At 52.2% G+C, this 20,222-nt stretch overlaps 2 protein-coding genes and 1 long non-coding RNA gene across 10 annotated transcripts in view; 2 read left to right on the top strand and 1 right to left on the bottom strand.

The window, feature by feature from the left end:
• Positions 1 to 5,854, top strand: part of AIFM1 (apoptosis inducing factor mitochondria associated 1) — a 28,380-nt gene extending 22,526 nt beyond the window's left edge. For all 3 annotated transcript variants that reach the window (XM_004022381.6, XM_004022380.6, XM_060407402.1), the window contains 4 exons: positions 1,298 to 1,440; positions 2,902 to 3,026; positions 5,026 to 5,222; positions 5,584 to 5,854. In XM_004022381.6, the coding sequence (XP_004022430.1) occupies positions 1,298 to 1,440; positions 2,902 to 3,026; positions 5,026 to 5,222; positions 5,584 to 5,655 (537 nt within the window). In that variant the 3' untranslated portion in view covers positions 5,656 to 5,854. The remainder of the gene's footprint in view (positions 1 to 1,297; positions 1,441 to 2,901; positions 3,027 to 5,025; positions 5,223 to 5,583) is intronic.
• On the bottom strand, positions 125 to 20,169 carry LOC121818227 (uncharacterized). 2 transcript variants are annotated; one of them, XR_006058286.2, is made up of 4 exons: positions 19,608 to 20,169; positions 9,598 to 10,163; positions 1,146 to 1,176; positions 125 to 1,043 (listed from the first exon to the last, which is right to left on the bottom strand). It is a non-coding gene; the product is annotated as an uncharacterized LOC121818227 (long non-coding RNA). The 2 variants fall into 2 exon arrangements; XR_009598742.1 differs by having other exon boundaries at positions 125 to 1,176.
• ELF4 (E74 like ETS transcription factor 4) overlaps positions 19,437 to 20,222 on the top strand; it is a 39,565-nt gene continuing 38,779 nt past the window's right edge. For 3 of the 5 annotated variants that reach the window (XM_042241901.2, XM_015105059.4, XM_042241900.2), the window contains exon 1: positions 19,437 to 19,706. The gene's annotated coding sequence lies outside the window, so the exon portion shown is untranslated. Of the gene's footprint in view, positions 19,707 to 19,828; positions 19,997 to 20,222 lie in introns of those variants that run through there. The other 2 variants (XM_012107408.5, XM_042241899.2) reach the window with 1 other exon arrangement.

Raw genomic sequence — 20,222 nt, 5'->3', positions numbered from 1 at the left:
TGTTTTTAAAAATCTGTTACAACACAAACAAGACTATAGTATGTAGGAACCATGAGGTAATTTCCCTATTGTTAGATCATAACAAGTGTATTGTGTTTGATTATGGACTCTGCAACCAAGGACGTAGGAACTTTGAAGGGTGTTTTTCCCTTAAAGCTTTTTTTTTTTTTTTAAAGATACATTGTACTGGATTTTTTACAATTGTTATAAAAGCCATACATACTCTGTATGGAAAACGCAGCCAAAAAGGAGAAAGGGCGTCCTCGGCAGCAATCACGGATATTTGGGTGTATTTCCTTCCCTTCATTTCCTAGCACATAGATATTTTTCTTTGTTGTAGACAGTCATGGCAAGTGTACTATGTATAAACCTTTGTATTCTTTTCTCTTTCACGTAACATTCAAATGTAAGTTTTTTCCACATTGCTTCCAATTCTGTGAACAGTGTAATGACTATATAATACTCCATTTGGTGGATCTTAGAGTTTATCTCGCCACTGCTCATGTGTTGGATTTTTAGGTTGCTTTGGGGGTATCTGAATAGCCACAAAGATGAATAAAGAGTGAGAGAGCTAACATGCCACCACATCCTCCGTGAAGCTTGCCTTGTTCACCTCCAGCCAGCAGGGGGTTCTCTCTCTGCTTGAAACCCTGAGCTCACTCACTGCGTTCCTCTTGTGGGGCACACCATCAGTGCAACAGTGCCACACCTTCCTCAGCGCTTGTACACTCCACGTGGGCAGGGTCTGTGTCAGGCATGTCATGTCTCTGCAGCCCAGACAGTATGATGCTCTGTACAGAGAAAATACTTGCTGAATGAATGAATAAATATTGAATGATAAAAAAAAAATACTTGCTGAACGAATGAATAAATATTGAATGATAAAAAAAATACTTGCTGAATGAATGAATAAATATTGAATGATAAAAAAAAAATCTCACCTTGGAAAAGATTTCTAGGTAAGAGGCAGTCACATCTAAAAACTGGTTTCCACACAGGAAAAAATATTCTGCAAATCGTGGTTATTAAATACCCTGTTTCTGCTAAAGGGCAGAACGAGAAGAAATAAGTGCAAGCTGGAGCATGCAGAACTGAGGTTAGCTTTGGGGAAGCATCTGATGTTTTTTTAAAAAATGGAAGCTTACCTGTTTTTAATACCGTAGGTATGTTTCCGACCTGTGGATGGAAAATGTTAGTTAACATCACAAGCATTTTTTTGAACCCCCAAAGTTTATGTTCTGTCCTTAACTTGCTTTTTTTTAAATCATGTGCTCATGTAACATATTTGTCTCCAAAGGCAGGAGATGCCGCGTGTTTCTACGATATAAAGTTGGGTAGGAGGCGGGTAGAGCACCATGATCACGCTGTTGTGAGCGGAAGATTGGCTGGAGAGAATATGACTGGAGCTGCTAAGCCGTACTGGCATCAGTCAATGTTCTGGTAATAGTTTTGTGCCTTGAGGACTCGATCGGTTAGAACACAGAATTAATGGAGCCAGAATCATATGGTTTGGTTTCCTGGTGGGCCAGTTAGCTTCATACAGAGGGTAAAAAAAAATTGCATCTCATGTCCGTGCATTCTACCCCTGAGCCATCTTCTGGTAAAAGGGTTCCATTCGACCTAAGTTTGAACAGGTGAATGAATGGAGATGGCACTAGAACTTCTGCTAAAATAGCTCAGAGTTGGAGCTACAGTAGGTAGGGCAGAAGTGTGCTCTTAGATACAGACAGAAGTATATTTTCTTTGTTCTTTGCTGCTGACTCTCAGGAGCCCAACCTACTGACAAAGACAGACCACTCATGTAACCCTTAAAATAAGCAATTCAGAGTCAGACAAATATAGGCAGCTTTCTGGATAATGAAAAGTTAGCAATGGATATTTCTGAGTACTGGAGCTGGCCCTGTTTGGCCCACTCTCATCTTGTTGATTTGAAAGATGGGATACATTTAAAAAAAAAAAAAACCTTCAAGGTTTCAGAAACCTCTAAGCCATTTCTGTTGAGAAAATTCTCAGCTGATGGGAGTACATTTCAGGATGGTCACACACAGTTTCACTAGTGGGCAGCAAAACAAATAATAGATGGATCTCGGGGCCAACATGTATAAGATAATACACTTAGGAAAAGAATAGCTCTACAATTATCAGTTTCCGTGAACAGAATCCAAGAAGTCATTGTAGACTTCCCTGAAGACACCAGTCCAGTGAGCTTCTGTGGCCAAGAAGATAACAAAATATAGGGCCCCAGAAACAAAACAGCTCAAGTCGCTGAGATGATTACGAAACCATGGCGTGCCTCTGCCACCAATATTCCATGAACTTCCTAGCATGAGGATGATAGGAAAAGTTTCCAAGAAGAACAAAGAAAATAAAATGACCAAGTGAGCCAAGGTGCCTCTGTATAGAAAGCATTTCAGCTTTGAAAAAATGAAAGCTAAGAGGAAATAATATGATACAAAGTAAAGTAAGGAAGTTTATCAGTTAATAAAACCACAAAATATCTCACATTCTGAGTTCCATAAACATGGAGCACTCTTTAAAGTTTCAAAAAGGCAGCTTTGAAAAGAGGTAAAGGGAAGTAGTGAATAGTAAATGTGGGGATGCCATTCTGCCCCAGATGTGGTGTATGGTATAAACACATGATAAATTTGTAAAACATATAGATTGCAGTATGGATATGCGATATGCATAGTGGCTTGTTAAGGAAAAATAAAAACTGTTTGGGATAGTCGTGCTTTCTCACAGTTGTCCCCAGATGCCCCAGCAGGCGAGAGATCACTTTGAGATTTCTCTTGCCACCAGGTTCTTTGGTTGGCACAAAAGCATGGTTGTTGTCTTAGAGAAAACATTCTGCCACACCACTCTTGACAGTCCTCTGACAGAATACCTTCTCTCCTTCCTCAGGAGTGATTTGGGCCCTGATGTTGGCTATGAAGCGATTGGTCTGGTGGACAGTAGCTTGCCCACAGTCGGTGTTTTTGCAAAAGCAACTGCACAGGACAACCCCAAATCTGCCACAGAGCAGTCAGGTAAGGAAGCCCAGCCTCTTCTCGTGAAGAGTATTGAGAAGCCGTGGTCCAAATCCTCCCGAACAAGGGCTTTCTGTATTGGCCAGGGGGAACCTGTGAAAGGCGCTCTTCATGGTGTGCTTTAAAATACAGCAGACCCAAAGTCCTTACTCTTTAGTGGTCTGAGAGCTGGTGAAATCAGGTGTCCTGGTCAGAGCATAGATGGATACAGTGGGTGTTATCCTAGACTCTGGACGGTAGGTAACTCAATGACTCTGGAAGTCTAGTTTTTCTGGATGGACCAGGAAGACTGGTGTGATGAAGAAAACTTGTACTTTTTCAGTGCCCCCCCCTTTTTTTTTGCTTCCTGCTGATCCCAAGAACGAGGCCCAAGAACCTTAGTGTGGGACCTGCTCTGTACATTGTGCCTTGGACAGTGAAGAACTGGGCTGAGTAGTTCTTCCATACTCAGTCATGTCTGATTCTTCACGACCCCATGGACTGTAGCCCGCCAGGCTCCTGGGATTTCCCAGGCAAGAATATCGGAGTAGGTTGCCATGCCCTCCTCCAGGGGATCTTCTGACCCAGGGATTGAACCCATATCTCCTGTATGGGCAGACAGATTCTTTACAGGGCCACCTGGGAAGCCTAGGTAGTCCTTAAGCTGCCTCTAGTTCCAGTTGTCAGATCGAAACACCCTGTTTCCTTTAGACAGGAGGCAAAGAACATCTCTCTTGAAATGAATGTCTCTCCCACACACATCTCTTTCATTAACTCCCAGGCCTCTTCTCTCTCCCTTCGTGACCTTGGCTGAAGTTATTTAACCTCTGTGTCCTCCTATTAGAGGCATTTTAAGGACAAATTGCTCTTTAAGAAGGAGAAAGCAAGATATTATATGGATATAAGGGTCTTGTTCATGTATAATCTAAGTGGATTACGTTATTACTCCTTAAATTGGACCTCTCCTGGGAAGTGGATCCCCGGAGGAGGACCCAGGGACTTATAAACTGCAGGTCACTGCTCTGTCCACTGGGCAGTATTACCTGAAGCCTGGTTCTCAGAAGACAAAGTACCCTCTCCCCAGGCTGCTGCTACCACCCCACCCAGGAGGAAACACTTGCACTACGGTTTTTCCCTTTGGAAGTGCCTTCTGCTTTGGCCAGAGTGTCTCTAGTGGTGCTAAGAGAACTTTTCTGCCATAGTGGCAGTGTTCTGTTTCTGTCTGAAACATTAGCCACTCAGTATGACTCTTCAGCACTTGAAATGTGGTTAGTGCAAACGTGCTACGTTGCTTCAGTCACATCCTAGGAATTTCCCAGGCCAGAATACTGGAGTGGATTGCCATTTCCCTCCTCCAGGGGATCTTCGAAACCCAGGGATCAAGTCCACATCTCTTATGACCCTGGCACTGGCAGGCGGGTTCTTTACCACTAGCGCCACCTGGGAAGCTCAAGAAGAAAGGCTTCCCTGACCGGGAATCAAACCCGAGCCTCAGTGGTGAGAGCAGCGAATCCTAACCACTAGACCACCAGGGGAGTGTTGGGTTTCACAAATGAACTGGTTTGGCAAATGAGGAACTGGATTTTACATTTTTTGTTCAATTTTAATGAAAATTAAACTTCAATTGTGAATTAATTTTAATTAGGATAACTATATGTTCCTAGTGGCTATTGTACTGACCGTAGCTCTAGGATGTTTCTCAGAGGACAAGAACAAGTCTTCTGTAATTTGAAAAAGATACCAGGAAATATCCGTAGAGTCAATTTAAAATGAGATAGAAAGTTTGGGGTCAGACTGACCCAGTGCCCAGCAGCTGGCAAGGAAGAGCTTTTGTTGGCTCTGTCAGTGGAGAGGAGCTGGAGAAGACCAGTGTTTACTGAGGCAGCATAGAAAAACAAATCGTCTAGAAGCAGCCTGAAGCAGGTGTTGAAAGATACTTGCCTTCTAGAATTTCCAAGCGCATAATAAGTGACTTTGTTTTACTTTGACTTTGCTTGTTTGTTTGGGGGGTTGGCCACAGGCACTGGTATCCGATCAGAGAGCGAGACAGAATCTGAGGCCTCGGACATCCCTGTTCCTCCCAGCAACCCTGCAGTCCCCCAGGTCCCCACCCAAGGGGAGGACTACGGCAAAGGTGTCATCTTCTACCTCAGGGACAAAGTGGTGGTGGGGATCGTGCTGTGGAACATCTTCAACCGGATGCCAATAGCACGGAAGGTAGGTACTGGCATAGCTCTGAGAGGAAGATAAGGGTGTGGGCGGAAGTCCCTCCTGTGACTTCATCAGCTGTCCTGCCATGCACTGTCCTCCCAGGTCAGATTGAGCCTGAGCAGAACAAGATGTCACCTTGGCTCAGAAATGTTTCTTTCTTTCTTTCTTTCTTTTTTTTTTTTTTTTTTTAAAAAAAGGATTGTTTCTTTTTCACTCAGGACACGGTTGGGTGGCCTGGGCATTAGCATGTCCTCACTTGGGCTTTGCAGAAAGCCCTTCCCACAACTCCCTCCTGGTATGGAGTGGGGGCTGGCCTGGCCTGCACACACACAGGGTGAGTTAGACTCCTTGTTCCTCTGTCCCTCAGATTATTAAGGACGGTGAGCAACATGAAGATCTCAATGAAGTAGCCAAGCTCTTCAACATTCATGAAGACTGAAGCGCTCACCATGGGTAGCAGGCAGGCCCTTGGCTGTCCCTGAGGACAGCTTAGATGAGTAAAGGAGCATTTTTTTTTTTTATTCAGCAGACTTTCTCTGAATGTATGGGTATGAATGATCAAGTCCTTTGTGAATATTTCAACCATGTAGGCAAATTCTTAATGTTCACATCATTAAATAAAACCTGATTCTTCTAAATTAAATTCTCTTCTCTTTGAAAGGGAGTGAGTGGGTGAAAGGAGGAAAGCTGTGCGAATGAGAGAGCAGGCCAGTTGGAGCCATTCCCAAATAGACCATCTTTCTCGGCCTCCTTCTCCCTGCTTCACACTCTCAGCTTCTTTCAGTTTCCTGAACTCCCTCGCCCTCCAGACTCTGTACAGACCTGCTATGGCCTCTTCCTGCAGAACTTGACCCCTCTCCCCTCCTCTGGGGAAAATCGCCGTCTCTGAAGACTTTCCTGATCCTCCCAAGCCTGTTCCTTGCTTACATGTCTCCCTGCTGCTCTGCAGCTCCCTGGAAGCCAGAACTCAGGCTTTCCTGTCTTCTCACGGTTCTCTCTCCAGAGCTGGGCACAGGGCTCATAGTAGGTGCTCAGCGAAACATTGAATGAGCACACACATAAACATGTGGACTCAACTCTGCTCTACCTGGGACACCTCCCCTGTGTACCCCCCAGCCCAGAACTGAATTGGTCGTGGGAGGGGAGGACAGAAAAGACATTTACTGCAAACGGAAACAGAGGTTCGGAGACTGGTGCTTCAGGGCTAAGCTTGGAGTCTGACTCATGGAGGGATCTTGGTCTCTTCAGCTCCTCCACTCACTGTCCCCCAAACTAGAAATTGCCCTCCCCTATCCCCTTTTATCTCAAATAGGCTTATAGGCATGCCTCACCTTATAGATGATTTCCTGGGAAGAGCAGTCAAAGTTTCAGAAATCAACTCATCTTTTACATTTCAAATTACTTAACTTTTAAAAAGCAAATCTTAATTTATATTAAGAGGAAAGTTTTACTACTTTCAAGAGTCCTATTGGGAATCTTTCTCTAAAGAGAAAATAATTACCAGGCTGGATTTTGTTATCAATATTGGGTTTGTTTAAAGGGAGTAGCAGCTATAATGAAATCCCTTCTGGACACTAGAATGGGACACGTGCACTTTAAGAGTTAGCTGCACTAAGAACAGCTTCTTGCCATATATATACACGTTTAGTGAAATATGATCTGAGGTATGATATACCTAAATCCATAGGTAGAAAACTCATCTCGTATTCTGTGAAACGGGACTTACTATATAGTAATTGCTGCTTACAGAGATGGTACCAAAACACTGTAAGATCCTGAAGCATTTCACAAATCATTTTTTAAAAGATCAAATTGTGATTTGCCTTGTTTCACTGTTAGATGCAGTTTAGTCTAATTCTTTGACAGTTGCCATCCTTGCATGGAATGTCATAATAATCCAGTTAACTAAAATGAAAGGATCTGTTCTTCTCTTCAGTGTTCATTGAATACCTACTAGGAGCCATGTAGATGGCAGAATAGGAAGATGGAGAAAACATGGCTACTTCTCTTAAGGAGCTGCTGGTGGCAGTGAGGAAAGCAGACACATGAACCCAGAAGCATAATATAGTCAGTTGTGTCCACAGGAAGATACAAAAAGCCCTGTAGACACGCCAAGAATGGAGATCAGCCAGAGCACCCGTCCTTTGTCAATCGCTGCTGCTGGATCACTTCCTAAAGCATCACTTGGTCCACGTCCCCCCACCCTACAGCCTGTGGACCAACATACACTGACTTCCTGTCATTAGTCATATCAAGTCCTGACCTCGGCCCCCTCTGCCCTGCGAACCATCTTTGCACATGCATGCACGCACACACATAAACATCTGGTTTATCTCCACTTTTAAACTTTTGTTTGTGCTCTTCACATCTGAAACACCGCCCCTGTTCCTTTCTACATATCTAAATCCCGCTCATCTTTCAAGGCCCGGATGAAATCCCACCATGGTGACGTAGTACCAGCTGGACTAGTGCCCACACATGATTTCATCTCTGAACTTCAGTTGCACTTACTGCCTTTGAACTTGATTGTCCTTTAAGTAGTCTCCTCATTATTAGTGTTCACTCCCTAAATTGGCTGTAAGCTCTCCTAGAGCAGATTTTTTCCTCAGGATGGAGACAACGTTCCCTATCCCCCCCGAAAACCCTGGCAAAGTGCTGACCAAGTCCTTGGTTGCTGGATGATGCTAGATAACGAGGCTTATTGTAAAAGTGAGCCTCTGCCTTGGGGCCTCAGTTCTCTGTAATCCAGGTTATCAGACCTCTGTTACTTCACCCACTGCTACTTAGCCCAGGATGTGTTTCATCTGTCTGGGTCTCCAAGGATCACAAGGAACAAATCCAAGGACCAGTTTCTGACTACAGACAAGCAGTGCCAGCTGAGGTTTGGCCCTTGATAGCTGGCCTGTGATTAGCTGGGCCACGGCACAGCGCAGAACAGGGCTGGTCACACCCTGTGAAGTTGGGGCTCTGCCAAAATATCAAGCTTTTGGGGCTTACCCACTTGACCTCAGCCTCGCTTCTCTTTGCCATTTTACAAATGATACCTGGTGGCACCTCGGCCCCACTTCAGGATGGTGCTGACACTTCCCCGGCCACCTGTACAACACACATGGTGAGAGATGTCCTCATACTTGAGCTGGAAAGATGGACCTGAGGGGAGGGAGTGTGTTTGATTGGAAAGGGGTCAGAGTAAGCCTCTTAGTGGAGGATGAGGTCAACATGTGGGACTTTCTTCTTGTTCTAATCAACAGGGCCTGTTTTGGAGACAAGAGGCTTAGGGCAGAAAGGGATGGGGGTGGGGAACCCACAGTGATCTAGCCCAGGCTGCTTCCTTGAAGGAAAACCAGCAGCTCCTCTAGAGACCCATTTATACAAAGGAACTCTCCCCTCCCTTCCACTACTGCCCCTTCCCGTTCCCGCTCCTCACTCCTCACAAGTTTGGCTGCCACAATATCCCCTCTGCCCTTCCCTGACTCCACCTGAAGCCTGGCACTCTTGCTGCCCAAGAGATTGCTGGGGCTCCATCCCAGTGCCCTGTGCTCTGGGCAGAGGAAAAGTCCTGCCAGCCCCAGAGGTGAAGTAAGACCGCCTCTGGCCTCTTTCCCATCTTATCGGGGAATTTCTGGCGGGCACCGACACATGTAAACAAAACCACACACGGAGACACACAGCCCAGGCCAGTGATGACGTTCCCCTGCCTGGCTGGTTCTACAGATGGGTGTGACTGGGTCAGAGTACAGGGAGGGTCTGAATATTTAAATACTGGACTGCCAATTCCTGGTTGGAAAACAGGGATCATCTCAAAATGAGCATTTTGAGAAAGAGAAACACAGCCCCTGATACCTGGAAGCTGGCCTGGGACTGTCAGCAAGGCCTTGGTGTTGCTAAAAACTCCACACTGGGCCTGGGTGTGCTGTTGAATGTAAACAGGCTCACGAGACATTAGCAGCATACGAGGCCATCCTGACTATGGTGGATGGAGCTGAAAACAAGACTATTCCAGAATCATGTGTGAACAGGGGCAAAAAAAAAAAAAAAAAGCCAAACACTGCCCAAACCACAGAAATGAGCAAACACCAACCTCCATCCTGGCTAATCCAAGTGACGACTGCTTCCTTACCAATTATAGATTGAGCCGCACTCCAGTCTGCCCTCCTATTGGATATGATTTATTCAGTAAGACACTTCCTGACAGCATCCAATTCAGAGTAAAGCCTGGCTTCCTTAACCCCTCCCCCAAATCACCCAGCCTGGCCTGAATTCTACAAGTCCTTCCCAGCACCCTCTTCCTGAGACACCCCACGGGTCCCCAGGGCGCACACCCTCCCTCACTGCAGCCTTTGGCTGGTAGGTGTTGACAATTTCGTGGTAGCCAAAATACCTTCAGGAGGCCCACTGTGAGTTTTGCCTAGTCTCATACTTTCTTGAAGATGTTTCCTGGTCCCAGTGGAGTCTCCAAGGTCTGTGTCAGTTGGAGAAGCCCAGGAGTCACATCTGGTGTGTGGACAGAGCTGCCTGGCTCCCGGGCAGGTTCCCGCCTGTGCTCTCGTGGCATTTGCAGTGCAAAACAGAAATGCTTCTGAAGGAGCACCCAATGTGGGTGTTGAATTTATGAATACATGCATACATACATTTGTAAATGGATTTATTGGTCAGCTAGCAAACATATGGCATAACTTACTGCATGCTGTGGGACAACAGGCCCCAGAGATAAGATGATGACTAATATACAGTCCCTGCCCTCAGTGGCTTTATAACCTAGTGGCAGACAGACTGGTCATCGGGAACTATCAGTGCAACAGAGGTGCTGGGAGTGCAACGTGTGAGTTCACATCAGATCTTCATCACTCCTCGGATTACTGTTCTGCTTCCATCTACTCCAAGCTTTTCCTCTACTGACCGAATCATGGTTCTTCCTCCATTCTCTTCTTGTATCTTCTCTCATCTCTAGGAATAGAACATGAGTCTGTTTACTTAAACTCTCGGCAGCCTCATCTGTAAAGTGAAGGGAAACAGATCATCCCTCCACCCTCAGCTCTAACCTCCTGTGTATGGAAAAGCCTCTCAGATGCTCACCCAGGACTTCCTTCAGCTCTCCACAGACTCACTTGCCTTTCATCTCTAGGGTCTACAGCAGATGCTAATGGGACCCCAAACCCTTGGCAAATGTTTCCCCACATTGCTTCTGCTATCCCTTTGACTCAACAGATTGTTTTTGTGGTTGTTCTAGGTTGAGGCTTATGACTTAGCAAGTTACATGTAATCGACATAGCAAGTTACACCTAGACCTAGGCCCCTAGAAATTGCTCCTTGCCTGATTTGCTCTCCATGGAGAGTCTGACAGCCTTAAAACTGCTTCATGAAAGGTGGCATCCTTTAGCCCCTAAAAAAGGCTGGCTTCAAGCCCAAAATTGCCCCAGGAAGGCTTTATGGTGAGACTGTTCTCAGCCATGATCCTAGCACTATGTTCCTACCCAACCATTCAGTGGCTCCCCATCCCCAACAAACACACCCTGAAGAGCTGGCTCTTAAAGAGCCACCTTAACCAAGCAGCTTTCAACTTGAGGCTGAGATAATGAGCGCAGAAAACCCCCTTCATGCCACATAAACTTCAAGTCTCGAGACTAGTTTGCAGGCCCCCTTTGCTCATTAGTACATTGCCATTTCCACATCAGCCATGGCCTTGGCAGAGCCCTGCCCCCAAATGCAGTGACAAGTGGGCCAGGAAGCTTGCAAGCTTCACCACCCAACCCTTACGGTAGAGACAAAAGGAAACTGCATACAGGGTAAGAAAGAAAATCAGCACTGTGATTTTCTGGGTGGGAAAGGATGCTTAGGGCTTCCCAGTTGGTGCTAGTAGTAAAGAACCTGCCTGCCAATGCTATAGACTTAAGAGATGCAGGTTCAATTCCTGGGATGGGAAGATCCCCTGGAGGAGGGCACAGCTACCCACTCCAGTATTCTTGCCTGGAGAATCCCATGGATAGAGGAGCCTGGCGGCCTATAGTCCACTAGGGTCGCAAAGAGTCGGGCACAACTGAGGCAACTTAGCAAGTACCTAGGTACACATGCAAATAATGCTTAAGGATCTCTGTCTCTCCAGAGGGAAAGGGGAGCTTTAGGTGTTTCAGAGCAGGCTGCAGAGCCCTGCCAACTTGAAGCCTTCCCTGGCCCAGGCCTGAGGTCCTCTGCCACCTTTGTTGAAACTAATTTCTGGTCTCCCACTCCAGTGGGAGTCCTCAAACTAGTGGCACAGTGCAGGGGCAAAGACTGATGGTGAAAACAGGAATCCTTGGCCTCAAAGTCACCCCCAACTCAGCCTGGCCTGCGCCGGTACGAAGTCATAGGAGGAAGGCCACAGCGACCTCTCAGGCATTTGATCAGCTTAATGGACGAAGGAACCTGGCAGGCTATACAGTCCATGGGGTCATGAAGAGTGGGACACGACTGAGCGACTTCACTAATGCCCGGGTCGAGGGCAGCTCAAGGCTCAGAGCACTCCGCGTTTGTCCCCTTGGTGGCGCCAGCCCTTGTGCTGGTTGTTCACGGGAACAAGAGGTTCCAAAGAGATTTCAGCCTCCAAGCGAACTCCCCAGCCTGTCCTGAAGCCCCGAGGCCTCCTGCGTGAGGTGAATAATTGCCAAAGGATACCCGGATGGGAGTTTTGCCCATAGTTGCAAAAGCGCACTTCCCTCTGGGGCAGCCCCCGTGCGCCCCAGAAGAGCGGGGCGGGCCAGGAGGAGCCGAGCGCGGAGGTCTTCACGCGGACTCCCGCCCGCCCTTCCTCTCGCAGATACCCCAACAGGCCCCTCCCTGGGAGTCCGGAGCCGCCCCCGCTCGCCCGACGGGGCGCAAGGAAGGGAGGGAGTTGCGGGAAAGAAGGGATGGCGGGGAAATTTCAAGGGGTGTGCCGGGGACGGGGGAGGATTTTCATGAGTCAGCGGATCGAGCTCGGTGTGACTTCACTGCTTCGCGAGAAGAGGTGCCTGGGGCAGGAGGCCGCAGGAGTGGAAGGTCCGAGCGCCGGGCGGGGCGCGGGACGGGGCTAGGCGCTGGCCAGGCCGCTCGAGGCCGGGCGGCGCCAGGAGGCAGCGGGCGAGCGAGGAGCGCTCGGGGCCGCGGAACCGGCCTCTCCCCTCTCCCCCTCCGCCCGCTCGGCCTCCTGTTCCCGCCTCGGCCCAAGACGTGGCGCGCGTTCCGCCTGCAGGTGGCGCTGCAGAGGCTCCCTGGGCGCACTGCTGGGGTCGGGGTGGAGAGCTCGGGCCGCCGCGGGGAGCCCAGGGGTGCGGGGCGAGGGGAAGGCTGAAGGGGCCGCCCCGACCCCACTGTCCCTCGGGCCCGGCGCTCCCACCCGAGCGGCGGCAGAGTCCAGAGAGCCGACCAGCAGCGCTAGCGTCCAGGCGTGGGGCTGTCTGGTGCGCGCTTCTTCAGGGTCCCTCGGGCCACCTCCTGGGCCCTGCCGAGCTTGGGGAGACTCGCCTCCAGCCAAGAGACCGCGGTTTAGGGGCAGCGTTTGCTCTCCAGGGACGGCGCTCTTGACCCGCGGGCAGTAGAATGGAAACTCTGAGTCGCGTCTCGGGCGTTAGGAGTGGGTTTCCCTGAGCAGCCATCCTCCAGCCTGGCTCCCATGAGACCAAGGATGCGTCTTCTGCAGAAGGACAGGCTGTGGCCGGGGCTGAGGAGCAGTCTGAGACAGGGCTCGTGCTGGAGAAGGGACACGGGCTCGGCCTTGGGCTGGATGGAGGGCGACGGTTAGGGATTCCGTGCTTGTCAATCCGGAATTCAGCAGCTATGTAAGAAAACCGGCCAAGAGGCCCATCTGGAGCTCAGACTTGCAGCCTCGACCTCGGTTGATCGAGCTTTGTGCCCTACCTCTGTGCAGGCCCTGAGCTCTAGAAGTCATGATGCCGCTGACCTTCCCGTGTTGGTTCATGGTTATGTGGTGGCTGGTTAGTTAACATATTGAGAGTATCAGGGCACAAAAATAACCTGTGGCCAGACACCTTTAAGCTAAAAAAAAAAAAAAAAAAAGCTGTTGGGGGGCGCAAGCCTTACCCTTTCCAGAGGCTCCAGTGGCTGACTTTTCCCATGATACAACTTTACATTTAAATGCCTGGGTAGAGTATGTCTCCCTTATCAGTACAAAGATGTACACACTGTGCCCTGAGCTAGGGGTCTGGGTGGGTCTTGTCCTCTGTCTATCAGTACAGCTCCCCTGCTTTCAGGATGTCCAAAACCATCTGAGAAAGTTATCTAAGGATTTTCCATAAAGAAAAGGAAAGGGAGAAAAAAAAGAAAAAACCCCAAAGGATCCTAAACGTTCCCAGGTTTCAATGTGTGCCAGGAGAAATACCGTCTGTCTCCCGCCCAGACCTCAGAGCCCGGGCCTCCTTCCTACAGGGCGGTGCCCAGCTATTCCTGGAAACCCCCTCCTTTCTACCAACCCCCTCCCCAAGGTGTCTCCTCCCAGAGCACGACCTAGGAAAATGATCGTATTGTCCAAGCTTGATGTCCCCTGTCCCTCTGTCTGACCTGCTGCAGTCCTCAGCCTACCCCCTCCCTTGATGCCCGAATACTGGCTTCTCCTCCCCGAGCTAGTGGGGCCTCTCCCTCCAGCCTGGCCGTGAGCCCCACTAGGTGACTGGGAGAGGATCTGATATACTAATTTGTGTTAATGTGATAATGGGTGCTAATGGGGTCACGTGCTAACCACGGCCTCAACCCCAAGCCGGGGCTTCAGGAATGGGAATTCCAGGCTGACTAATCTCCACGGCTGGCTGGAGAAGGGGGAGCGTGGGACCCGGGACCATCCCAGCGTGCTGCCGCTTCGAGCTGCCGCCTCGGTTTCAGTTTCATCCTTGGCTGACACTTTCCTCCGACGAGAGGAATTGCTTTGGTTTCCCTCCAGCCCCTCTCCCCTCCGCGCCTCCCCCCCTTCCCTTCAACTGCTAGCTTCCCTCAGCCAGCCCTTCGCTTCGTGAGGGGAGAGATGGGAAGATAATTTGGCAGCGATGAGGAAAAAATGTACACGTGGACACCCTCAGATGCACAGGCTCACACACCACACTGCCTTGCAGACACACACATGCACACTCCCTCCACAAACACACACGCGTGCGCGAGGGGACTTGACACACCCAAGAGTTGAGCACATGTGTATGTACATGTGTGTGTGTGCGCACACACGCACATCAGCCCCAGTTCCACCCTCACTCTGAGGGACACACGGACTCACACATAGGCAGGCAAGGCCCTCCAGAGACCCATCCCACATACAGACCCACACACACACTCACACACTCTCACACAGAAACCAGCAGCAGCAGCCCAGTTGGATGGCTTCCTCAAAAGAGGGCTGGAAAGTTTGTTTGCTGCCAGCGAAGGGGCCTAGACATTCCGTGAAATGACTCATACTGCACCTTTATAGACATTAAATGTTGTATTTTTCTGAATTCAACAACAACAACAACAACAACCCTCGCTCCCTGTCCTGGGGGCAGGGTGGGTGAACTGAGGAGTGCCTGCAGGCCTCACGGGCCTCCATCTAGTGTCCAGCCTGTGGCTCAGGCTTGTCCTCGCCTCCCTGTGGGATGGGGCGACCTTGAAAGGGCAGAATCCTCTACATCCTGTTACAAGCCTCAGCCCAGAACCGCCCCTTGGCAGGATGTGCAGTGGGTGACATTGGGAGCTAAACCCCCCTCATAGCATCTCCCCACCACTCTCCAGCATGTCCAGTTCTGAGGACCTGGAGTCAGGCCCAGTGTCCCCCCTTGGTGTTCCAGAACAAGGCTTTCCTTTTCTCTCCCCCGCATTCAAGCACCCCTGCCCTGTGCTCGCCTGTGTCGGTCCTTACTGCCCTCTCCCTGCACAACTCCAGGGGGCGCCATTCGCCGTATATAATACCAACACCCCATGTAATGTGACTGGGGCTCCCTCCTCTCTCCTGAGCCTCCTTTCCATCTGAGGAGGGAATGTCCAGCTCTGTGGCTGCTTATGACCCTGTCTCCCCCCGACACCCCACACACTCAAGGGCCACAGAAATCACTTGGTGTGCTCTCCAGCAAGGCCTCCACAGGCTGGCATCCATCTGCACCTCTGTTTCACTCCCTGGTCCCTAGCAGCAGCTCCTTGGGCCAAGGCCTCCCTAGGCCCACTGGTGTTTCCTGCAGCTTTGAGGGGTGGCACCCTCAGAGTGTAACTTGGAATCTCCGCAGGGCTGTGGGCACAGCAAGGTGGCCTGCCACAAAAGATGGGTGCTGGGGCAGCAGATGCCGGGGGTTGAGGGGTTAACTCTGGTTCCACTGGATGATTGCCAAAAAAATTCTGGATACTGCGCTGCTTCTGATAGGTGCCCCAGAGCAGGCGCCTGTTCTCGGCTTTTCTCCAAGGGACTTTTCCAGGCTGAGCCTAGGCCCCAAGATAGGGGCTAGGGACCAGTGGGATTAGAGACTCCAGAGGCCTTGCCCTCAGTTACTGAACTCTGCCTGAAGCCAGTTCTTCCTTGTTTTTTTTGCAAATGAACCAACAGGATTGGGTTCCTCCCCCTCCACCCACCCTCCAGATCTCCGCCAACTCAGAGGCACAGAATCTGTTTTCCCCAATACTAGGCCTGCTCCCCTTGCTGTGCGAGCAGTGGGGACAGCGCCTCCCAACAGCCCCTGGGCCCAGAGAGGACACACAGAGCACTCGCTCAGGGCCCGTGGCACCTTCTATATGGGGCTGTCATCTTCTTCCAGGCAGGCCCCTGAGCTGCTGTCTGGCCTAAGAAGTGAAACCCAGCACTCCTCTGAACTGTTGTAGGGGCTCTCAGGATGCCAGGGCCTGTCCCAGTAAACGTCTGGAGGGGAAAGGTAAAGCTCTCCATTTTAATGAGGGCAGGGGTTGGGGAGGAGTAGGACTGAGAGAGGCTTTCCCAGAGCCCCAGCCAAGGAAGGTGGCTGGCCAGAACATGATCTGTGAAGTTGCTCCCAACTATATCCTCCCACCTGCATGCCTGTGCTTTGACCTAGGCCCCTCAGCCCGGTTGCCCCCCAGTATGAGCCAGACAGGGAGCAATTTGGTATAACCTATCCCAAGGAATTCTTCTCTTTTACAGCTACTCAACAATCTTTTGAGAACAAAAACTCCTTATGAGACCCAACCACAATCTGTCCGTCATTTGCATCTAAGGCCTCATCAGGTCAATCCAATAGAGGTGAATCTGAAGTTACTGAACAGAGGAATGACTGCTGGCTGTATAGAAAGGATTAGAGGGGACATCTCAGCTTTACAGGGGAGACGGTTCCTCTTAAACCATAACTTCTCTCCTGCCTTTTGAATATGATTTACATTCTGAAAGTCTGATGGACAGGCAACCTTCCTAGCATGTGTCTGTGATGGAAAGTAAGGGCTATGACCACAGAGGCTGCGGCACTGTAGTATTTTGTTCTGGCCACAGGTTTGAATAGAAGTTGTTGAGGCTAAGGGATTAAGGGAGGCAGAGCAGGGGGGTGGAAAGGGGGGAACTAGCCGGCCACCTTGTTCCCAGAGCACCTGGTCTGATTTGCAGGATAACATAGGCCATCACGCGTTGCTTAAAAGAGGCGACATAGAGGGGCTGAGAAAGTGGCCAAGGCGGAAAGGCAAGTGGAGCACAGAAGCGGGGAGGTGGCCCTACACAGGCTCTGGGCAGCCAGGTGGTCCCACCTCTCCCCAGGGGACCCCGGTGCTGAGGCTCCAGAGGATCAAACTGGGGCTGGAGAGTGAGGGGAAACAGGGCTGGAAGGAGAGAGGCTGAGAGGGCACGCTGGATGGCACAGCCTGGGCATACACAGGGAATTCCTGCCAAGTCGGGGAATGAGCCGTTGGCAGAGACAGGGTGGCTGTCGTCAGGAGTGGTGATCTCAGCCGCTGGCCCCACCTGGCTGGGGCTCACCCGATGTTGAGGGCTGGGGTCATCGGAAAGGCAGCCTGGCTGACCTGGAGTCAGGAAGGTCATTCAGGTGGCCTAGGGCTCCCTCGGGCGAGGTCAGCACCAGGTTTCCATCAAGGGGGTGGGGTTTGCTTTGGCTGAACCTCCCAGGTCACGGGGCTGTGGTTAGTTCCTAGTGGCTGCGGATGGTGGGAACTTCTGGGATTCGCACAAGCCATGGGCTGCGGGTCATTGGGAGGCATCAGGGCTGTGAGCAGGTCCTCACGGTGCCTGTGCCATCCTCTCTCCATGCCCTTCCCAAGAGGAAGACCTCTCCTCTAGCACTCCAAACCTTGAGGCCTCGAGCTTGGTTTAAACCACAAACACTCATTGGAGGCAGCCACCATTCTTAGCAGCTTCCAGACCTGCTCACTTTCTCCCAAGAGCTGGACTGAGAAAAATGGGATGAGACGGAGATGATGCTCAAGGCAGCTAACGTTTATTGAGGGCTTACTAAGCACCAGGCACTGCCATAGACAGACTATCTCATTCAAGCCTCCCCACAGCCTTGGGAGATAGATTCTTATTATCCTCAATTTAAAAATAAGAAAAGTCAGGCTGCGAGAGTTTAAGCGACTTGCCCAAAGACACACACAGTCAGTAAATGGTGAAGCTGGAATAGGAACCCAGGTCTGTCTGATGGTAGAGACCTCTGAACTCTTAGCAAAATGGGAAAGCCTGTGCACGCGCCCCCTCCCCCAGCACACGCGTGTGTGTATATGTGTGTGTGAAGGTCAAAGTAAAGGCCCCCTAGGGATGGCTGAGACCTACCACAATTTTGAGAGGGGAGCCTCACTGGCAGGAACATTGCATCTTCAGACCCAGAATCCCCTGGGGAAAGTGTGTTCATTTACAAGAGAAAAGGAGTGGAAATTTGCTCTGGGCACTTCTTTCAGGGACTTAGCTTTAGGTTGCCAAGAGTTCTCAAGGTGTTCAGGTGCCCCAGTCCAGCCCCATGTCTTTCCCTGGAAACCAGTAATCCGCAGCTACCTTCGGCAGCGACACTAACCACTCCTGTTCCCCAGTCCTGTGCCAGGGACTCTCCTTTCCCAAGGCTGGGGAAGCGGACATGCTGGTGGCTGAGCAGGCCCCTGGACCTCAGGTCCTTAGTCCACCCCCACCCCCGCAGAGGGCCCCCTCCCCTGGGGCCCTTTCCGCTTTGCTGCGCTCTGCGGAGGAGGGAGATGCCGGCTGAGGCCTAGCAGGGCCCCTCCTCCAGACCGGGTTGAGCTAGAAGTGACAATTCCCAGTCAACTCCCTCCTAGGGCCTCCTAGGTGGGGGAGGGGTGGGGTGGGGTGGGTGGGTGGGTGGGGTGGGGTGGGTGGGTGGGGTGGGGGGGGGTGGGGGGGGGGGGGGGGGGGGGGGGGCGGGGGCTGGGATGGATGCTGAGGCACATCAGAGGACAGGGTTAGGGGGAGGTAGAATAGGCTGGGATTCAAATAGATACCTCAAGCAGAGAAGCCTGGCTCTGGACAGAAGGAGGGATGAGTTTTTCTGTAGCACCCTAACTCTGGGTACATTTGCACCTGCTGCACCAGCCCTCTCCCCCCAGTCCTTCCCTGCATTCATATCCTCCTGGCCTCCCTCATCCGGAGCCCTAGGCTCGACCTCCCTAAGAAATCCCCAAAACTCTCTAGTCGCGCCAAGTGCACGAGGCATTTGGCCCGGGATTCCGCGGTGTCTGGCATACCGTCCCCGAACTGGATCCTCCGGGCATCTCCCGGCCTTACCTACCCGCTCGGCCCGCCCTCGAGCAGTTCCGCCGCACGGCAGGCGCTCAATAACAATCGGGAGCGCGGGGCTGGGGCCAAAGCCGGTAAGCGCGAGGAACCAAGGGGGCCGGATATAGCCATCCGGAGTCCCCCGGGAATGGAGTGGTTTTGTTTTTGTTTTTGTTTTTTCTGAGACACGGTGTGGGGCATCCCGGCCGGAGCTGCGGGCCCCGGGACGCGCCACGTGGGGGGCACCGGGCGCGCGACGTGAGCTCCGCGGGAGCCGGGTTCTCGCCGTCCCCCGGGGGCCAGCGAGCCGGGAGGGGAAGGAGAGGCCGAGCGGGCCCCTGGCACGGCTCCCCCTGCCGTGCTGGCGACCGCGGCGGGCCGGGGGTGGAGGGGCGCTGTTTCCACCAAGACGCCTCGTCCCTCCCTCTCGCCCTCCTCCACCCCGCCCGCCCGCCGTCCCTCCCGTCGGTCCCTCCCTCCGGCTCTTCCCTCCCTCCCGCCCTGCCTCCTTCGCGCCCGCCCCAGCCGCCGCCTGCGGGGACGTGTGTGTCTCTAGCGCAATTTCCCCTTTCGCTCGGTTGTCTCGGCTCAGGTCTCTGTTGGCTCGCGCCCCCTCCGCGGGCGCCCCAGCCGCCCCCTCCCTCAGCCTGGCGTCTGGGCTCCCCGGGCACTCCACCCCGCCGCCCGGAGTCATTTTATAGGGGGCACCGCTGTCTCACCTGGTATTTGCATCTCGCCCTCCAACTTGCCATTGGCGGCGCGACGTGTGGGAGAGCCCTGTGCCTCGCCCGCCCGGACCAGCCTGCCCCGGCGCCGAGGTGAGTCACGGGCGCGGGGCCGCGGGGGCCCGCGGGCAGGGAGGAGAGGAGGGAGGGGAAGAGGGAGGGGAACGGTGGCCCCGGCGGCCGCGGGGACCGACCCGGCGCTGCGCTCAACTTCCACTTCTCCTTTCACCGGCGCCGAAGTCCCGGCGCCACTCGCCCGGCCCGGCTTCCGAGGGGGAGAAGGCGGGTCGGCCGGGCTGGGGACCCCGCGTCTCGGCCTTCCGAGTAGGGAGGGGACCGCGGCGGTCGACCCCGGCCCCGCGACGGAGCCCCCGCAGTCTCAGGTACGTCGATGGCGCCGGTTCTCCGAGCCTTCGGGGCCCTCGGAAAGTTTGCCAGAGAGCGGGAACAGGGACGCCGGGGCCCCGGGGCATTAGGGGCTGAGGGGCCCAGGGAAGGGTGGGAGAGCTGCGGCGTGTTGCGTCCCGCCCTTGCCTCGCCCCATCGCGTGTGCTTTGGGGAACCCGGGCTGCCGGTCCCGGGTTGGAAGCCCAGTCGATTTCCCCTGTC

The sequence above is a fragment of the Ovis aries genome, chromosome X (assembly GCF_016772045.2).
Source record: "Ovis aries strain OAR_USU_Benz2616 breed Rambouillet chromosome X, ARS-UI_Ramb_v3.0, whole genome shotgun sequence".
NCBI classification, from domain to species: domain Eukaryota; kingdom Metazoa; phylum Chordata; class Mammalia; order Artiodactyla; family Bovidae; genus Ovis; species Ovis aries.
The sequence above is the reverse complement of the archived record's forward strand: the minus strand, read 5'-3'. Positions and strand labels throughout refer to the sequence as shown.